The sequence below is a fragment of the Microcebus murinus genome, chromosome 6 (assembly GCF_040939455.1).
Source record: "Microcebus murinus isolate Inina chromosome 6, M.murinus_Inina_mat1.0, whole genome shotgun sequence".
NCBI classification, from domain to species: domain Eukaryota; kingdom Metazoa; phylum Chordata; class Mammalia; order Primates; family Cheirogaleidae; genus Microcebus; species Microcebus murinus.
The window spans coordinates 62281838-62296005 of record NC_134109.1 but is presented as its reverse complement, the minus strand read 5'-3'; the positions used below and the strand labels follow the sequence as shown (position 1 = coordinate 62296005).

The 14168-nt window shown below is 35.8% G+C and overlaps 1 protein-coding gene across 2 annotated transcripts in view; it reads left to right on the top strand.

Moving 5' to 3' along the window:
* NUBPL (NUBP iron-sulfur cluster assembly factor, mitochondrial) overlaps positions 1 to 13903 on the top strand; it is a 217485-nt gene extending 203582 nt beyond the window's left edge. For both annotated transcript variants that reach the window (XM_012773436.2, XM_076004115.1), the window contains exons 10-11: positions 96 to 178; positions 8155 to 13903. In XM_012773436.2, coding sequence (XP_012628890.2) covers positions 96 to 178; positions 8155 to 8217 — 146 coding nt within the window. In that variant the 3' untranslated portion in view covers positions 8218 to 13903. The remainder of the gene's footprint in view (positions 1 to 95; positions 179 to 8154) is intronic.
* Positions 13904 to 14168: the final 265 nt, after the last annotated feature.

The following is a 14168-nucleotide window of genomic DNA, read 5'->3' as shown; positions in this document are numbered from 1 at the left end:
TCAGATTTTGTTTCTTTCCAAAGTTCAAATAATGAGATTCTAATTGTCTGTATAAACTTTTCTGATACTAATGGATATCTGGTGGGCTCTTTTAGGAGACATTCCCTTACACCTTAATATAAGGGAAGCTTCAGATACAGGCCAGCCAATTGTGTTTTCTCAGCCTGAAAGTGATGAGGTAAGTTACATTTCTACATATGTATTTTATTTCTTTTTTTAGTATATATACTTTTTGAAATACAGAAAAAATGTTGGAAAGATGAAGCTTATTGATTTGCAGTGCATGTATATAAACAGGATTGATTAACTTGTGCAAAGCGTCTTTAAGTTACTATTTTATGTGGTAAGCTTCCAGTGCTGGCTCTGAATTATCAGCTGAACAAGCTCACCTACCGACAATCATCACCCAACCAGTTTTTTCATGAAGATCATGAACAATGAGAATTTGAGAAATTCTTGTCTTGCTGACTAGCAATATCTAACTGCCCAAGGTTATTTTATTTCTGTACTAAAAGTTCAGCTAATTGTTGGGAAAAGGGTAACTATTGAGTTGGATATAGAGTGATTGTATAAACCAGTAGAGATAGGATTGTCATTGCATTTACTTTAATAAATATAGTTGGGGAGGAAGGGTAGAAAGACTAGTAGTGTTTCATTAGCCAGTATCATTGTGAATATACTTGATAGATTTTCAAGGTTGCTGAAACATAAAAATCTTTTATTTTAATCTTTTTTAATAGAAATAAAATCAGTCATATATATCTCTTCTTTCCTAAATAGCACTTGATTTTTAACTTAAAAACTGAATTGTCTTTTGGTATTTTGATGTAGTTTTTGTGTTCCTTTGCTGGACAGCCTCAATCAATCTTCTAATAGCCTTTCTTTTTCTTTTTTCCTTGACTAAATGGGTATAACTTTATAGCACTGTTGTTTTGTCCATCCATAACTACTATCCCTTTTATTCTAGTTTGTTTCCTCTAATCTTCTGTGAAATTATTTTCTCTTCCAGAAAATAAAAAAGCCAAGCTTAGTTAGTATTACAAGTAAGAGAAAATTAATAGTCAGGAATCTTGGATAAGTAAAGTAGATTGATTTTGAGTTATCTCTTTCAGCAGCCCAGAGGTCCTTTACCTTTCTTAAGGATTGGCAGTTATGGTACAGGTGATTAAGTTGCTGGCAGTATGATCTCTGAGTAAATACAGTATAGCAGTTATCATTGTTTTTCTTTTATTTGCCTTTTAGGTATTAAGTGGTAAGGTTCCTTTTCAGTCTTTCTTAGAAATCTTTCCGATAAGCAAAAACCATAATCCTTTATCACCTGCATAATTAAAGTCTGTTAATCCCAATTACCATAGGTATGCTTTACACCATAAATGAAAAAGTTATGTGAAAATTGAGGGCTTTTTTTTTTAATAATACACTTTTAAATGCCTCCTAAGAATAGACTCTTTAAAGATATTCCATGGTGATTCCTAGTAAATAAGAGAATGAGAATAATTATTACTGGTTACTTATTAGTTTATTTCAATTGCAAGTTTAGATGTTTAATATTTTTTCAACCTTCATCATTGTTTTTCTTTGAAATTCTGCAAAAGTACAAAACATTTCAATAAAATTATAGGAATGTATTATAACAGAGAACATATAGCAACCATCCAAAGATATGATTTAAAACTCTAAACAACAGTGTTTGTTGAGTTTTTTGGAATTATATGTTTTTATAATCTGGTCTACCTTCATGTAACTGTCAGACCAATTATTTTACCATTGCTAGATGACATTTATGAGAGTCTTGGGATAGCGTAAACTTTTGTGGTTTGTTGATATCACTATATACCACATCATCAGTCTTAAATATGAAGATTTCTGATCAATTTTCAGATTTAGACATGGCCATGAAAAATGGGGGAAAAGATGCCTTGTATTTTTTCCATTTAATTTAACATTTATTTTCATTTTATATCCAGATATCACATTTTCTACATTAAAATATAATCATGCTGACTCCCCCCACCCCCTGGACCCTCAGAGAAAAAAGTGAAGACCTTTACATAACTTGAAAGATGGGAATGCACAGAGTTGGGAAGTTGCTTTTGCACCCAAGTCCAAGTATCAAAGAACACAAAGAGACCAAATAGCAGAAACGTGGCAGAACTGCATAGAAGATAGCTCAGGGCTTGTATCGGGGAGAAGCAGAAATTAACAAAAGTCTAAAGCTTTTAAATGTAATCACTTGTGCCACAAGATTACTGTCAAAAGGTAGAGACAGGTCAGAAGGCAGAACCAAGTCAGGGATTTCCCAAAAGCTGCGCTCTAACATAGAGTGTAAAATATCCACAAAGAGCTCTTACTTCCCACCTTGCCTTTGGCATCTGGTAAACACTTTAGAAACTTAAACCACTGTTAGCACAATAGCATGTAACGTGGACATAGGTTTTCCTTTCTTCTTCTTTTATTGTACCCAAGCAACAATTCTATTAGCTATTTTAATCACATTATTCCCCCTGCATGGAAACCCTGTAAATATCGCCAAGATGAGGTGCCTTGTATTTTCTTTTCTTTCCATGGAAGATATTACTTCTTACTCATAGATTGTAGACATTCATTATTATTAATCATCTTCCTGATAATAATAGCATTTACTGTGAGCCAGACACTGTCAGGCATTTTATTAATATTATTTCTGTCCTCACAGCAACTTAATATAATATATATTAATAGATAACCCCCATATTACAGATGAGGAAACTGAGCCTCAAGGAAGTTAAATAATTTTCCCAAATCACAGAGCTATTAAATGGTAAGATAGGATTAAAAGACAAGTCTATTCCTTCCAAATGTTCACCTCTTTCCAATATATCACCTTTTGGTCCTATGCGAATAGTTATGATTCCTTTAACTCCTTCTGAGACATAGGTGCGGTGCTTAGGTGCATTGAATACATTACGTTGCCTTATTTGACTCTTACAACATCTTTGTGAGATCAGCATAATAGTCTGTATTTTTTCAGACAAAGAAGCAACAATGTAATGTAAAAGGAGTTCCTTCATGTACATTAAGGACATTGTCCAAGTAGTACTAGAGGCTACTTCCACACCACAGCCCATGTATTCTCTTGCCAATGCAATATCTGCTTCACTTACTAATGAATTACAAGGTTAGTTCAGTGTCTGTCTATGGTATATAAATGCAAGCTTTCAGTTCAACTTCTTTTCATAATATCACAGAGATTTAGAGAAAAAGGTGAGGAGACTCTGCTGCTCAAGTTCTATTGGCATGCACAACTGTAGGGCATAATGCAGAGGATCTTAACCTGGGTCTGAGAATCCCCTCAGATTATATCCAGAATGTGTGAAAGTGCATTTTTCTGAGTAATTGGCCAAGAGCTTTGTTAGATTCTCAAACAGGGATTCTGCATGGAAGGAAAAGCACGAAATCTGAGTCAGTGTGGGGTTTCATTACCAAGTTTGCTGCTTCCTAAGTGTGACCTTAAGCAAATTCTCTAACCTCTCTGAACCTTTCTCTCCATATATAAATTGATTTCATTATGAGAAGGATTAAATGAGATAATAATGTGAAAATACTTTGAAAAATGCCAGGTATAATACAACTGTATTTATTGCCTTCTGCAACTTCCTGTATAAGATATTAGGACATTAAAGGTCTTTCCTCTTCCCTTTATTAAAGTACTGAGTGCATTTATACCCTTGACCTAGCATCAAGTAAATGCCATCTTTAATGGCATTTTAAAAATCAGGGTAGCGGCCGGGCGCGGTGGCTCACGCCTGTAATCCTAGCACTCTGGGAGGCCGAGGTGGGCGGATTGCTCAAGGTCAGGAGTTCAAAACCAGCCTGAGCGAGACCCCGTCTCTACCATAAAAATAGAAAGAAATTAATTGGCCAACTAATATATATAATATAAAAATCAGCCGGGCATGGTGGCTTGTGCCTGTAGTCCCAGCTACTCGGGAGGCTGAGGCAGGAGGATCGCTTGAGCCCAGGAGTTTGAGGTTGCTGTGAGCTAGGCTGATGCCACGGCACTCACTCTAGCCTAGGCAAGAAAGCGAGACTCTGTCTCAAAAAAAAAAAAAAAATCAGGGTAGCAGAATTTGAATCATGAGGATATGAGGACATGAGGATAGAATTGCCAATTTCAATGTTAAAGACATTAACCGCTAGACATTAGAAAGCTATGATTGAGTCCTAGAATCTGAATCCTTATGGTTAGTCTTGTCCTGAATCTTGCCTCCTGATAACTCTCTTCCCTTTTCCTCTGTAAACTCAAATGGAAATGTGCTCTTAGAAACCAGTCTTAGCTCTCAACAGATCCTGTTGTATTCTTAGAAGCTTAATTCCCATTCTACCTGTATGTAGAATGAAGAAATTCATTTAAGGAATGAAGGAAGTGTTTATTTGCCAACATGATAAAACTTCTGCAAAAGTTAATGGGATGGAAACTTATAATATTAGTTGTAATCATTAACACTTTAGACTGACAATTTTTATTGTTTGCTTTTAGAGGTTAACCCATAGGCAAAATTATTAATCAGTAAATGTTTCATCTTTAGCTTTTTGTCTTTTTACTCCACTTTCTATTCCCCATATTCCATCACTCCCTCCTCCAAACACCAGGTGTCAGGGCTCTCACTCTCTGCCCATAAAACCCTTTAAAATTAGGCACTAGGGATTCAACTCTCCTGGTAACATTTAACTTTCAGAAGAGGCAAAACTAAAAAGTTAATGATTAGAGGTATCAATTGTGGTGAATTTAAGGTATCACTGGAAAAGTTGAAAAGACTTGTGGTACCAATTGAAAAAGCACTAATAGGCTGCTGCCTCCTCAGCCAATGGTCAGAACTTTCTGTACATGTGCTCCACTTAGGAAAAGAGAGTAACTGAAACTCCAAATGTGAGTAATGTAAAATAGCTGGAGAACGCAATAGAGGAAGGAAGAGAAGGTGATACCTAGAATTCAGAACTCTTAAATTCAATAGCATTGCCAGCATGCTGGTGTGATTAAAATTGTTGATTTGACTAAAACTACTTTTTGACCTTGATTGAAACCAGGACACAAGGAATGGGCCCATGCTTGACTAATAATTTTGTGATTTTTATCCTTTTTTCAAAGAAAAATATTAGCTACAGAAAGATGTGTTATAAAATATTCCTGGTAAAGACGTTCAAGGATAAATGGAAACTTTATCACCTTATAATTTCTAAATTATCACTTCAGAGTCTTATTATGGAATGGCTGTGTATGATAAATTAGAACTTAAAATATTTAAAAACAAAGACAAAGGAAAACTCTCCATGAAACTTGCTGGACTTGGTTTTGTTCATTCCCTGTTGCTTGTTAATGACAATGCAGACAAATGGGGTACAGCTGTATTATCTGTGCCTCTAGAAGGCCCAACAAAAAGATCTTCAGTAGGAGAGAGGAGTCGAGTCAAGCTGATGAAAGAATAGAGTAAGAATAGTTTGAGAAATCCCAATCATATCTTTTACGTATGATGCATGTGTGTTATGAATTAAACGAAAGAGTTATGAATTGAACAAAAAAGAGGGATTTAATTTAGTTATTGCTAGGTGGGAAAAGTGCCCTAAGGACATGTTCATTAACTCTTCTATGAGACTATAAATTTCTTGAGGACATAATAATAATAGCTGCAGCTACTAATATTTATTATTTCCTTCCTCTGTACCAGCATTTCACATGCCTCATTCTCACTTAATACTCCCCCAAATCCTTGTACACACTATTATTATAACCATTTTACAGATGTGGAAACTAAGCCTGGAAAGGTTAAGTAACTTGCCCAAGGTCTCACCACTAATAATTAATGATGCCAAGTTTTTCTAAACCATGTCTGTCTGACTGTAAGACCCCAACTCTTCGCCAGTGTGCTATTCTGCCCCCCTTTTATATCATTACAACCACAAATTTCCTAATACAATGCCTTGCATGCAATAAGAACCAAAATATATTTGTTGAAGTGATACTGCATACGTTGTTGAGAAATTGAAACTGTTAATCTAAGCACTTTTAGTGATTTCTCGCAAATGACAAATCTAACCATTATTTTGAACGTGATACATTGAATATCTAAGGTTGGAAATAGTCCATAAAAAGCAAAGGTTCAGTGTTGCAATTTTGATTATTCTGGAATCATTTAGCATTTTTTTGTATTCTGATAGGTTTATGTCTCTAATGTAGACAAGTACTAAAAATTACAGAATTACGGCCTTGCTTCCGCTTGCTTTAGTGAACTTTTAATTTTCAACACAAAATATTAGGCATAAATACCTAGAAAAGCTACTAAGAGATAAAAGGTATTTATAAAGATGCATGGGTGAAAGTCAGCACATTAGATTTGAGAGAAATATTTCTTTAAAAGTACAAGTTATTTCCATTTTTAAACAAAAACTATTGTTTCTGTTAATTGTAGCAGAGATTGAAACCGTTTTTAGACTATGCATTAATGATTATAATAACTTGTGTTTTGGGTTTACTGTTTAATATGTGGTATGGTATAGGGGTCTCCAACCTATGGTGAGTTGTATAATTATTTCATTATATATTATAATGTAATAATAATAGAAATAAAGTGCACAATAAGTGAAATGTGCTTGAATCATCCGGAAACCATCCCCACCTCTCTGGTCCCTGAAAAAGCTGTCTTCCATGAAAACAGTCCTTGGTTCCAAAATGGTTGGCGACCACTGGCAAGTGGAAAGAGCTGGACTTTAGAGTCAGTTGGACTCAGGTGTGAATGTCTTCCCACCTCCTCATTTCATGACCTTGTGCAAACAACTCCCAGTTTTATCATCCAAGTTGAGCTGATGATGCTTGTTTTATGTGATTGAGATTATGTACATGAAGTACTTGGCATAGTAGATACTCAGTAAAACATTTAAAGCCTTATTCATGTTTGAGAGCTTTTTTTATTTTAAAGGACTCTATTTAATTTTAATACTTTTCTGGTAAAATAAAACGTGATTCAGCTGTTAGGGCTCAAATATAGTCTTTAAAAATGAAGATGTGTGAAATACACTTAATGTACTTTATCAAGTCAGGGCAAACAGACCCTTAAATATCTCTTTTTACTATACAGAATCTAGGGGTTGGTCAGCCTGGGTTCAAAGCCCAGCTTATCTCCTACTGGCTATAATGGTTGGATAAGATTCTTCACCTTTTTGTGTCTATGTTTCCTCATTTATAAAGTGAGGATACTGACAGAATTTATCCCCTGTGGTAACTGTGAGGACAATGAAATAATACTTGGCAAATATTTAGGTACTCAGTAAATTTTAGCTAGTAGTAGTAATATATATATATATATATATATATATATAACTGTAAGCATTGATAAGTGTAGAAATTAATAGTTTTAGAAAATCTTACTATTGTGTTCTGTAGTTACTTTTTATAAATAAGGTAGGGGAATAAATAATATTTGCATTGTAATTATTTAAAGTAACTCTTAAAATGCAAATAACGTGACCATTGTTCTAACTAAAACATGTGGGCATTAGGTTAGTTTGTGGCCTACTCTGTGGCTTGGTAGCTGCTTTTAGTGTTCCATGGCACTGGGGATCTGATAAATGAACCTGAAATTCTTGCACAATACCCAAAATTTGCCAGGTGAAAGAGCCTGTAGGTGTTCAGTGCTAGTATTGCACGCTATTCTCAGAGAGATGAAGAAATGCTTTCCAAATAAAAAAAGAAAATGCTTTCCAAATATAAACCATAGGGTAGTAGTAAATAGTCCTCGTTAAAATGACTAACAGCTCTTATGCCAAAGAAGTTTTGGCAGTATCTGAGGATATCAGTTTGTCAGAGGAGGAAGGTGTAATTTTTCTGTAACTAGACTGGGTTGCTAGTTTGCTGACACCAGGATTAGAGTTTGAAAAACAGTAATTGTTGGTACTATTATTTCAGAAAGTCACTTTCCAAATAATTACCCTTCAAATAATCTAAAATCCTTTCTCCCCTATACCACTTGCAATGTACATAGCATTATTTTCTCTTTACTGTATTTCCTCATCTCAGCCTTTTTACTATCAAATCCCGTAGACATCTATGGCAAACAGTACATGAGTCATTCTTTGTCTGCTGGAGAAAAATACAGAACAAATGAGTCTGTTCTTTTCCAGGCAAAAGCTTACCTGAGGATTGCTGTAGAAGTGGTAAGAAGGTTGCCACCACCTCCAGAATGATTCCCCAAATATCCTGGAAATCTGCCTGGTACTGATAATAAGAGGATCTTTGGAAATCAGCAGTGTGGTAGTGGGACCTACAGAAATAGTAGCAATCATAATTGCTTTCTTTTATTTCTAAGGAAATAATGTCGTGTTTTAGATTTGATACACTATGATTCACAAAGTTTTATGTTTCAATGCTAACTGAGTATGTTTAGGAATTTTTTGAAAGCTGATGTGTACCAACTATGCAGAATTGCATTTTATTTTTATTGAATTACTCCTTGAGGAATCATGAGTTCATGATGTTGCAAGCCCTGTTTGGACAGAACTGCACTTTTTTTGCAGGACCACAGAGTTAGTCATTTAAAAGATACTAAATTCGTGTATGGACATAAAAGTGTGACACCTCCCCACCATGCAGTTTTTTCTGGCTTTCAGTCCTGTCTTTAGTCCTATCTTGGTCATGTTCTTAATATGGATGAACCTCTGCTTCTTCATCTGTATCAGACTGTACCCCAGACTTAATGAACCTGAATCTCCAGAGGTGGGGCCTGGACACGTATGTTTTTAATAAGATGATGATGATGATGATTTTAATGGCAAAAATAATAATAGCTAACTTTTATCAAGTGGTTTCTATGTGTCCCTATAGCTAATCTTCCATTTGTATGAGTGGGCTACTATTGTTATCTCCATTTACAGATGAGGAAACTAAGGCGTAAGAAAGTTAAATGTCTTGCTGAGGATTTCTTTATCTAGGAAGTGATGGAGCTGGGATTTGAACTTGAGTAGTTGGATACTATATTCCTCCTTTTATACACTAGTGTGCATTTGTTAATTATAAAAAGGGGAGGATATAGTATTTAACATTTCCTCAAACTTATTTGCCTATGAAATCCACCCCCCTTTTTAAAAGCATTTCATGGAGTTCATGTTTCAAAGAATACACTTTGAAAAACATGTATCTTGTCTAATTGAAGCTCAGAGAGAGAATCAAGGACTTTGCAAGGTTAAGTAGTAGATAGTTATAAAGCTGCAAGTACTGATAAGAGTGAGTCACTAGTTAATTGTCAGTTAGAAGGAAGTAGTCTCTCACCTCTGACAAATGCCTTGACATCCTTTGCTCTATAGTCATCAGCCAAAACATTAGGCAAAAAGTTGCACATCATTGTAAACGTATTTTCACCAAAAACCTGTAAATGGATGTTTATAGCAGCTTTATGTGTAATAACAAAAACAACTCAGATTTTCTTCAATGGGTAAATGGTTAAACAAGCTGTGGTATATCCATGCCATGAAATACTACTCAGTAATAAAAAAGAAGAAACTATGGATACATGCAATGAGCTGAATGAATTCCAGAGAATCATGCTGAGTGAAAAAGCCAATTTCAAAAGGCTGTGTACCATATGATTCCATTTATATGACATTCTTGAGATGACAAAATTATAGAAATGGAGAACAGGTTAGTGGTAGCTGTGTTAAGAAAGGAGTGAGGATGGGGGAGAATTGGGTGTAGCTATAAAAGCAACATGAGGGATCCTTTGATAAAGGAAATGTTCTATATCATGACTTTCTTGATGTCAGTATCTTAGTTATGATATTGTATTATAGTTTTGCAAGATGTTACCATTGGGGGAAATTGGGTAAAGGGCACTTGGAATCTCTCTGTATTATTTCTTACAACTGCATGTAAATCTACAATTAATTCAAAATAAAAATAAAAGTTTTAAAAACATGTATTGCTATATCTGAACTGAAATTCTTGGTACAAAATTACCTATACTGATTAATATCATGAATAAAATTCTTTGTGGACACACAATAATCACTTATCACTCTGAGAAGGAAGTAATGGCCTACAGTTGCAGATATGTATTTGTGTTTTTATTATTTATTTAGTAGGGAGGAAATATAGATGATCACTGAGCACTTTTGATAACAAAAAGCAAGTACTTCAACCAAACTTAACTTTATCCAGAAAAAGAATGATTTATAAGCTCCAGAGGTGCTTAAAGTTGTGTGCCATAGTTTAATACATCTCATGGGGAAATGGAAAAAGATAGTCTTTACTCATAATTACATGACTTACAGAAGGATCCACATATGTCATTCCTTGTCCCCTTCTCCTTCAGTGCAGATACTTCAAGGAAAGCTACTGGGGAAAAAAATGGTTGGGGAATACATGCACATTCAGAAGTAGAAGAAGGAAAAGTAGCTCTGAAAGCAAGAACTAAACTTATTCTAAAATTTTGCCTCTCATAGTCTTCGTCAAGCTTCAAAGAGCTGACTTCTAAGATAGACTCCCAAGCACCGCTATTGTTGCCTATTGTTAAAGGGCATTTATTAATATTTATTCTTCATTCTTCACATTTCAATAGAGTGTAGAGAATTTCTATTCTACTATCCAAGAGGGAAAGGTAAGCTCCCTCACTCACTCCATTCCAGGAAAGGAGGAATGGGAAAATTTCTTCCTAAAACCCTCTGCACTTCTTTGATTTCAGCCAAATCCCAAGTTTTCTGAGGCAGGCTACAGGCAAACCTGAAGTTGTCTCTCTCTGCCTTGCACTTCAGGGGGGGAAGTCCATCTAATTTAGGGTTAGAGTGTTTAGTTGCCCATTCTGGTCATATATCCTTGAATCCAGCCTTTGTTAGTAATAAAGCTGATATTTTTGCCTTTATCAGAATTCTTTGTCTCTCAGTTCCAAACAGAGGAAGAATCCCTACATCCTGTACCCCGCTGCACTTCCAGGAAACCCAAAATACCTTTATGGAGTCCTAGAAAATTAAAACTGAAGAATATATTAGAATTCAGATAGTCCCTACAACTACACTTAAAGTATGTCTAATAAAAAGTAAGATCATCAATGACCAAAAGCTTTTTTAAGGGGAAAGGTTACTGTGAAGTATAATAAATACACAGGAAAGCACAGAAGACATAAATGTGCAGCTTAATTATTCACAAAGTATATACCCGTGTAACTATTAACCAAGTTAACAAGTAGAACACTGTCAGGATCCTAAAAGCCCCAGTATTTTCCTTTCCAATCACTAACCCCTCCTTCCCTACAAGTTACCCATATACTGATGTTTAAACACTTAAACTTGTGTCCTTAAACACTACAGTTTTGCCTGTTTTTTGAAGTTCATCTTAAATGGAATTGTATTTTTTTGTTCTATATTCCTTTTATAATATTTTGCTCTATATTGACTGCTTTTGCTTTATATTATGTTTTTGAGATCTATGTCTATTGTTGCTTTTAGCTGTGATGTGTTCATGTTCTTTGCTGTAGAATATTCCATTGTTTGGATATATACAACTTATCCATTCTGTAGGCAGACTTTTGGATTGATTCCAATGTTTTGCTATTACAAATAATGCTGCTTTAAACATTTCTGTACATATTTTCTTGGTGTTCATGCATTTGAATTTCTGTTCAGTTATTTCTAGGAGTAGATTTACTGGTAGTAGTTTAGTGATATCTCATTGTGTATCTTATTTTAACTTGCATTTTCCTGATTGTAAATGAGGTTGAACACTGTTACATATATTTATTGGCCAACTGGCTATCCTCTTTTGTCAAATCTCTTGCCCCTTTTTCTTTTATATTGTTGGAATGCTTTATATATTCTTGATAAGAATCTTTCCTCAGTACTATGTGTTGCAGATATCTTTTTCCACTCTGTAGCCTGCCTTTCCTTCTCTGAATGGTATCTTTTGATAAACAGAAGTTCTTAATTTTAGTGTTTCAAGTTCACCATACTTTTCCTTTATTATTATTGATTTTGTGCCATACTCTGAAGTCATGAAGATATATTTCTGGAGGTATAATTGTTTTGCCTTTTACCTTTAGTTCTGTGATCCACCTGGAATTGGTTTTGGTTTTGGTTTTGATTTTGGTTTTTAAGTGAGATAAGCTTTAAGTTTGTTTGTTTTTTCGTTTTTGTATATCTAATTGGCCCAGTAACTTTGGGACTCTCTTTTCTCCCTACTGTTCTATGGTACCGCCTTTGTTGTAAATTAAATGTCTATATTTTTATGGGTCTGTTTCTTTTTTTTTTTTTTTTTTTTTTTTTGAGACAGAGTCTCACTTTGTTGCCCAGGCTAGAGTGAGTGCCGTGGCGTCAGCCTAGCTAACAGCACCCTCAGACTCCTGGGCTCAAGCAATCCTACTGCCTCAGCCTCCCGAGTGGCTGGGACTACAGGCATGTGCCACCATGCCCAGCTAATTTTTTCTATATATATTAGTTGGCCAGTTAAATTCTTTCTATTTATAGTAGAGACGGGGTCTGGCTCTTACTCAGGCTGGTTTTGAACTCCTGACCTTGAGCAATCCGCCCACCTCGGCCTCCCAGAGTGCTAGGATTACAGGCGTGAGCCACCTCGCCCAGCCTGTTTCTGAGTTCTCTATTCTGTTCCATTGGTTTGTTTGTCTTATCTTTGCACCACTAACTCACTGTCTTGTTGTTCTTGTTGTCATCACCTTGTACTTCAAGAATGTTTTGGCAATCTGTGATTCTTTGCATTTTTATATAAATTTTAGAGCTAGCATATGCAGTCCAAGAACAACAAACAATCTACTGAAGAGAATTTCAGTTTGGCTTAGGATGGAGAAGACTGGAAAGAGCATGATACCCACACTTAAAATAAGAAAAAAAATGCATGATATATAAAATCATAACTTTTCTTAAACCTCCCAGGGAACTGAAGTTGCAGTGCAACCAATTAGCCTGAAATGTAAAGAAAGACAAGCCCCTCCATGGAGAGATAGGATGTAAGCCCTGCCTCACCTCTGGCAGAGCACAAAAGAAAGAGATGCCAAACTATCTATGAACAAGTAAGAAAAATTATAACAAATTGCTAAAAGCTGAGTGTAGAATAACAAGAGAATCTAAAACCCCTGGAAGCTGCTAACAGAAGAGGAGTTTTCACCCACCCATTGAGTTTACTCCATGGACCTCATTGGGTGCCTAAGAGAAGAATTGAGTGCAGGGCAGGGAACTGTAGAAAGCCTTCCTCAATGGTACAGGTCTGGAGATGGGGATTAGCTTGCCACTCTGAAAAAAGCACAAAGCCCTGCCTGGACCCTCCATCCCTATAGAACAAATATCATAAATCACGGGCGAAGACAGCAAACCTTGTTTCCTCAAGGAACAGATTAAGACCCATTATGACTTGGAAAGAGGAAAAAAAAAACCCTTAAACCTGGAGGAGGAACAGGAAGCCATCCTGGCCCCCTAACCATGAAAGATACCCTAAATGTGCTAAAGAAAGCCCAGTTACCAAGACCCAAGACAAAGGGATTGCCTAAAGCTGAGGCTGGATCAGGATAGCAGAGAACCCTGTGCCCCACAGCAAGCTAACAAGCATTGAGTATGAAGCAACAGTAGTCTCTACTGCTGGAGGAGCAGGTAAGAATGTGAGTAGATGTCAGGAGCTAAGGGTAGAGCAGGAATAGTAAGACAAAAAATCCTTTGGCAACCCAGCCTTCAACTTAAGTGCAAGGTAATATCAAAGGGATTTGAGGTTAGTGGAGTACTAAGGTAATCATAACAACAAACCCTAAATAATATGAATTCCTGACTAGACTGACTCAGCCTTGCCCACTCAATTTTTGGAGAAAACCCATTTCTAGCCATATATACTATTTTTACCTGTCTCTACTGTCCTACACATTATGCCTAGCATTAAAAAAAAAAAAAAAAAAAAAGATTATAAGGCAAAAACAAGCAGGAGTGGGTGGGGGCGGGGTGAATCAACCTCCTGTCAAGAGACAAAGCAATCAACAGAACCAGACACAGAGATGGCCTAGCTGTTGGTACTATCTGGAACCAGCTTAGTTGGTACAAATAAGAAATTTTAAATGCCTTGCCTATGATTAATATGTTAAAGGATCTAATGGAAAAGGTGGACAAGCAGATTAGGAATGTCAGCAGAGTAATGGAAACCATAGGAATAAGGAAAA